The sequence below is a fragment of the Scyliorhinus canicula genome, chromosome 26 (assembly GCF_902713615.1).
Source record: "Scyliorhinus canicula chromosome 26, sScyCan1.1, whole genome shotgun sequence".
NCBI lineage: Eukaryota > Metazoa > Chordata > Chondrichthyes > Carcharhiniformes > Scyliorhinidae > Scyliorhinus > Scyliorhinus canicula.
In genome coordinates, this window is record NC_052171.1 from 5,180,058 (window position 1) to 5,186,730 (window position 6,673).

General features: G+C 40.4%; 1 protein-coding gene across 3 annotated transcripts; it reads left to right on the forward strand.

Annotated features, from left to right (window-relative positions):
- Positions 1 to 364: 364 nt before the first annotated feature.
- On the forward strand, positions 365 to 6,197 carry LOC119957525 (probable G-protein coupled receptor 139). Of its 3 annotated transcripts, none has more exons than XM_038785662.1 (3): positions 365 to 681; positions 3,727 to 3,824; positions 4,283 to 6,197. In XM_038785662.1, exons 1-3 carry the CDS (start codon positions 537 to 539, stop codon positions 4,316 to 4,318), a joined length of 279 nt encoding a protein of 92 aa, XP_038641590.1. In that variant the 5' UTR covers positions 365 to 536; the 3' UTR covers positions 4,319 to 6,197. The 3 variants fall into 3 exon arrangements, with proteins under 3 accessions (XP_038641590.1, XP_038641591.1, XP_038641588.1); XM_038785663.1 differs by having other exon boundaries at positions 366 to 681; positions 4,286 to 6,197; XM_038785660.1 differs by having other exon boundaries at positions 368 to 681; positions 3,727 to 6,197.
- The last annotated feature ends 476 nt before the right edge of the window (positions 6,198 to 6,673 follow it).

The following is a 6,673-nucleotide window of genomic DNA, read 5'->3' on the forward strand; positions in this document are numbered from 1 at the left end:
TGGCTACAATTTGGAGAATGTTACTGAATGGTTTTCAGTCAATACTGGATGTTCCAACATTAATTTAAGCGTGGATAGACTGTTTGTTTGTGTGGTGACTCGCCAATATTACAGAATGTACACGATTGGGTTTTAGTGTTGATACGGGTTTCTTCGTGAATTGTGTTGATCACGGGAATCTCCAAGGAATTGTCAGATTCCCCGAGTGTGTCAATATCCTGTAATGTTCCTGAGGTAGTGAGAGTACTCCCAACATTTCAGATATTATGACGGTTGTTACTTTGGTGCTAATTAACTGTGACTATTTAGTGGACTAAATGGACGTTACAATGTTACAGATTTGCAATGTTACAGATGGTTAAGTGTTGCAGAAGGTTCCCTTTTGCTATATATATATATATATATATCTAAGAATAATTCAATCCTCTGCATCATATTCCCGGTTGGAGTATCGAGCACTAACGTGCATTTCCAGCTTTACATTGAGGTCAAGACTCGATCAGACACTCGTATCAATTGATTGGAGTCTCCCAAAAATGGATGAGAGACTGAGTGCAATAGAATGGAATAATACGGCAATGCATTTTCGCAGGCAAATACCACCAAATTATGGGACACTAGATGTGTTTCATAACATCGAACAGATTTACTTTCCGATCCTCGCTGCCATAGGTGTGATTGGTAAGTCTCTGTTCTGCTGTAAATTCCTTAACCCTGTTTAATTGTATCACTGTTTGTCTTTTAATACTCGTATCCACAATTATTGGATTTTCTGACAAATCTCAATTACTTGTATAATCTTTTTCATTGCAATATTGTTGTTCTCTATTATTTGGATAGCTGGGACAGGACTTGCATACAGTACTCCCGAAAATGGGCAATGTGGGATTAATGATTCTACTGAATGTGCACCACGGGGATATACTGTGGATTGAGATACATTGACGGAGAACGCCAGCACAAATATACATTCACCAGTCTCCTTCGGATGGAATATATATTTGAAGATATCCTGGAGAGAGAGATTTTAGACAAACCCAGAAAAGGGACATGCATTTACAAGGCGCCACTGTAAAGGAAGACACAGTTCATGCAATGCTGGAATGTGACAAAATATTAAAGTTAATCCCTAAAATAGATGTTTATGGGAGATAGATTGGAGGTGACCAAGGGGAACTCTGGGATCGTTACAAGGGAACAAATGCAAATGCTGTGGGTGCCGCAAATTTGAAAGAGAGAATTTCAGGTAAACACAGCAAGTCTAGCAACCACCGGTTGACAGGGAAACAAAGTTAATGGTTTCTGATATTACATCAGAACTGGAAAAAGGTTTGAAGCATGCACACAGACAAGGAAATGGAGGAAGGATGGATATAATGGAAAGGGAAGTCTTTGATGGTGTACAAAAGTAGGAGAGATTAAATGACAAAAGGCATGATGGTGCAAGACCAAGGTGGTAGTCATGGAGACAAGTAAAGAGACAAAGGTGGAGTCCAGAGGAAGTCTTGAATGAAATTCTAGAACTGCTTCCAATAGCTACAGCCCTAAAAGAAAAAAAACGGAATTGTGGACAGGATCTGGAATTGTTGAAGTTAGTTTTGAGTCCATACGCTTCAACAAACGGCACGGTGCTGACATTTAACGTTTGAATCTTGATATTTAGCTGAATTTCAGTGGCACCGTCTTGGAGGACACGATCAGAAAGGTTGATGTGGCAATACAGTGCAGAATGAAAATCCGGACCACCCACAGCTGAGGAAAATGCCCGTGGACTGAGTAGTTAGTTTTCGGCAAATTAGTCACCCGAGTGCTTTGGCCTCGCCAGTTGTAAGTGGGATTCATCCTGAACGATGAACCAGAGTATCCCAAATTGACAAACGTACAAGTAAATAATTTATTCATTTAAAATGAATGGTTGGGGCCTTGCTCTATGGGTGGATGGAACAAAATATTCAGGCGATGCATTTCCTGTAGGAAAGAGCTTCGTGAAGGAGAGAGGTTGTTTCGGGTGTGTGAGGGCAGAATAGAGGGAAGACCCCTTTTGCAATGTAGAGGCATCACACTGGAGCGGGTGGTAGTGATGGAAGATGATGGATTGATTGTGCAGGTCTGATTCGCACGATGTGGGGGTGGGGAGGGGAACGCGTTTGTGGTTCTGTGGGGCAGGTTTGAGTTGAGAAGAGATATGTCTTCATGAAAATAATATTTGGAAAGACGATCTAGAATAGTAAACATTCAGGCAGTGCACAGTAGCGTTAAGTCGATAGTTACTGAGCCACCTGGGAACGTTCATATTTAGGGACCACCAGCATGTATCACAAATAGATAGAGAAATACAGCACAGAACAGGCCCTTCGGCCCACGATGTTGCGCCGAACTTTTGTCCTAGGTTAATCATAGAATTTTGGACAATTTTTCATGGCCAATCCACCCAACCTGCACATCTTTGGACTGTGGGAGGAAACCGGAGTACCCGGAGAAATGTAAAGTAGAAGCTTTGCAAACACTTCCGGTGTTCCAGTAAGTTCAGATTGATCTGTATTTTAGCTGCCTTGGTTGTGGAACAGTTGATGCACGTGCATAACAAAACAGGATTGAATTCCCATTGTTGAACATTATTGTACAACCACAAATTTGACCCTGCTTTTGTGTATCTGCAGCCTTTGTAATAATCAAAGAATCTCAACTTTGAGAATTCAATTGAGCTGTACTTAACAGCTTGTCGCGGAGCAAAATTCTATGTTTTCACCACTCTTTGCCTTCTGACATCGACCCTCGATCTCTTATATTACAGTAATGCCTCATTCTTGAGACCAGACAAAAGAGTATTTTTCTCTCTCTAACCTGATCATCTCAAATGCCTCCGTTAGAACAATTTTTTATTGTGCATATTCAAGGAACATAAGCCTAGTCTAAAGTAGCTAAGCTCATAATTTAATCACTTTAACCCCAATTGTATTTGGATGAATCTGGTGAATCTTCCTCAGTGCCAGGAACCAATTCTTCCAGACTGGGTCTACCCTGAATTGCACCTTTTTGTATTTCAGTGCTCTAATTCGGGTCGAATTGCATTAACATTTCAATTAACTTTTGTTAATCAGATTTTACATGCGGGTTCAGTATTTGGTCTTCATATCTTACAGATCACTCGCGATTCCTACTTTGCCAGTGTTAGAAAAATGGATCTATTCCTGGTGTCTAATGCTGAATAGTGTTTACTGGAGATTGAGATACCACAAATACTTAAAGGAAATTCAAACACAGTACTAATATTTGCATTGGGAGCTACGGGCTGCATAAACACTGATCTCTGGATATGGACTATGTTTTGCAGACACTGAATCTATAACTTCTTTCAATCCAAGTTTATTAATGTTTGCAAGGGAATCCGATGTTGTCATCAACTAACAGAAATCCAAGAATCATACAATTATTTACAAATGGATACCGAAAACTACACCAATGCCTAGAGGGTTGTAAGCCTTTGAGAGTGATCTCATATTAGAATCCCATTATTTGTGATGTTAAATTCTTTCCCGTCGGCATTATTCCTTTCTGTCTTGATTCAAATATTTTCTCAGACAAAAAGGTTCTGCCGCAGGCACAATAATTAAATCCCAACATTGAATGGAGCAACAAAACTGCAAATTTTACAAGAAGCTATTAAACCACTTTTGTTCTCCAAGGCTGATGTCTATTTTCCCCATTGATTTCCCTTTCCACCAGGTAATGCACTGACGATTGCGATCCTGTATCGGGAAAAGTGCGACCTCTCCAAACACGTGACTCGGTACCTGATGGCTATGACAGTGGCAGATCTACTGGTAATTTTCAGCGATCTGATATTAAGGCATATTCCTACACATTACGAGAATCAATTTAGGTTCATGTACTCCATCCCCTTGTGTAACAACCATGCCATACTGCTTTATGCAGTCACAGACTGTTCTGTCTGGTTCACAGTCGCTTTTATATTTGATCAATTTGTGATGATTTGTTGTCAGAAACTGAGAACTGAATATTGCACTGATAAAACAGCGGTCCTGGTTCTCGGAGCAATGATTGCACTGTTTAGTTTAGTGAACACCATCTGGTATTTTATGTTGGCTGATATGTATCAGTTTCGGAATGTGCCCTTGTTTTGTGCTGAAAGAGATGGGGCTATCGATTCAATCGCGTGGGATGTAATTGAATTTATTCATTATATTCTATCACCCGTAATCCCATTTATTTTGATCCTGTTGCTCAATGTTTTAACAATTAGACATATTGTATTGACCAGCAGAGAATCACGGAGTTCCAGGGGGCACAGCATTGAGGAGCATCCCAGTGACCTTGAGATGGAGAGCCAGAGAAAATGCATCAATCTGCTGTTTGCCATGTCAGTTAATTTTATATTGCTGTGGGCCGTACTCGTGTTCTATTCTATATTGAGCCAGATATCTTGGTTGGGAAAAACATCAAGATACCTACCTCAGTTTGTAAGGGAAATTGGCTTCATGCTTCAACTCCTGAGTTACTGCACAAAACCTTGCATTTATGTTGTATTTCTGGGTAAGTTCAGAGAAGACTTCACATACGTGATCAAATATCCATTTAATGTAATTGTTCAATTCTATAATGACGTGAAGAACTGAAGATTTCTAGCATTACAGTTTAATTCCAATTTGTACTCTATCCAATTTAGTCTCGTTCCAGAGTCGTTCTATGTATAAACAAAACCCTAAAGCATAGAACTTAAATATGAATGAACCCACAGAGACTCAATTTACTCACCGTAAAAACCTGAGTCAAAATGACCTGCAAAGTATAGAACATTGAAATTGGTCAGTCAAAAATACACCTTAAATATGATTCCCAAGTACTACAACACTCGCAAATAACTCTTGAGAATCGTTTTGTAATCCATTGTACAGCCAAAATCAGTCCAAGACATTGCATACTTATCTTTGGGATAAGTTCAGTAGGAAGGAAAATGGACATGGTGTTTCCCGGATGGGGAATTCCATCTGAATCCATTCTGTTTCTGTTGTCGACCGATCTGACTCTAAAAAGGAAGGATTTTGGTTTGGGCACATTCTTGTGTCTACATTAGGTTGTGTGCAGGCTGAGCACTCCCAATAGCGAGAGGCCCAAGTATGGGAGGGGCTTATTCTTTAGCACTCAGCTGCACAGCCCAGACTAAGTTTTGGTGCAGGCTGGACTTGCCAGGCATCTGGTCCTCGGTCCTCGAGCTCATTTGTGTCGAACCAGCAGCTTCCAACAGCTTATTGTCCAACTCTAAACACTTGACCACAGTTCTCAATGAGTTGTTGAACTGCTGGCTGGCTTTGGTTTCCATCAGTGATGAAAGAGGATAAGTGAAAAGAACCTGTCTGAATTTCCTGTCTGAACCAATCTGTCTGGCAAATTTGATTGGATACTGAGAAGTATTATAAACTCTCCTTTTAAAATCAACTTATTCTTGATTTAATGACTGGCTGAGCCAGTGAGAGATATTACTGTGTTCTATAATAATTAACAGTTACAAGGTTTTGTATCTGCTACAATATGGAGCTGTGAAAAGCTAGAAATCTTGGGGTTGCACCTGTCATTGTAGTGAACCAAAAACATATGTAAACTGGAATTGTGACAATAACTGGTCATGTCTTTATCGTTCAGTATTGAATGCAATTTCGTTTGAGGCTTCAATGATCAACTTGCTGAATTTTATTATTGTCTCTTCGAGGCACACAGTGAGTAACTATTTTGGCAATCCATGTCTGTGAAATATCCCCTGCCATAACTATACTGTATTTAGATTGATGCATTTAGATTGATATCCTATCCAATACTTGCCTTTCTCTCAATCTGGCCGTTCTAGCTAAATGGATTGAGGACCACTTCTCAAGGGGTCTTCTGACATCCCCAAATTGATGCAACATGTCCCAAGTGTTCAATTCCTTATCTGTCTGTGTCCACTCCTTAGAGTGAGCACTAAGGACTGGACACAAAGTGACATCACAACAAGGCCCAAGCACCCACTCTGAATCTGCAACAGCAAGGGCAACTAAAAATAAGTCATCGACTCAAAGGAACTTGAAACCACGTGTAGCTTAACATGCCGAAAGAGAGAAATCTTCCAAGAGATGCAGCGTAATAAGCGACACTCACCTGAAACTGGGAGAGTTAAGAATCACATTCACAAATTAACCAGATCCAAACCTGTCAATTTCCACAATTGCAATTGTCTTTGAAAACTAATAGTTTGTTACTGAGAATAGTTTTATAATTGACTGTTCATAACGAGACAATGGAAACAATACAGCGTTGGTTGACCAAAATTGACAAGGCAGCAAAGGGAGCACCTTGGCTACAAGAGGGTAGAAAATCGGGACGCAGTGACAAGTCCTAATTTCAACAAGAATACGGCCGAACTCGGCCTCGGAACAACTTTGCACCTCAAACTGACGTTCACTTCTGGGCTTCTGGAATTTCAAATCTTGACGAAACAGTTGAGACAATTGCCAGAAATGTTGCCCTAAAGGAAATTGGGGATAAAGGACAGACCAGAATCGGAGGAAGGCAGGTTATTGGAGGCGATACGGCTATGAGAACACAGCACACAGCCTGAACACTGTGCTCTTTTGTCGAGGCGAACCGACTGTGTCCAAATTGATCAAACAAACAATTG

Excerpts from the sequence above, each read along its gene's own strand:
- LOC119957525 (XM_038785660.1), top strand. The coding sequence starts at position 537 with ATGGATGAGAGACTGAGTGCAATAGAATGGAATAATACGGCAATGCAT. Across the intron at positions 682-3,726 it reads CGCTGCCATAGGTGTGATTG|GTAATGCACTGACGATTGCG; the intron begins GTAAGTCTCTGT and ends CCTTTCCACCAG.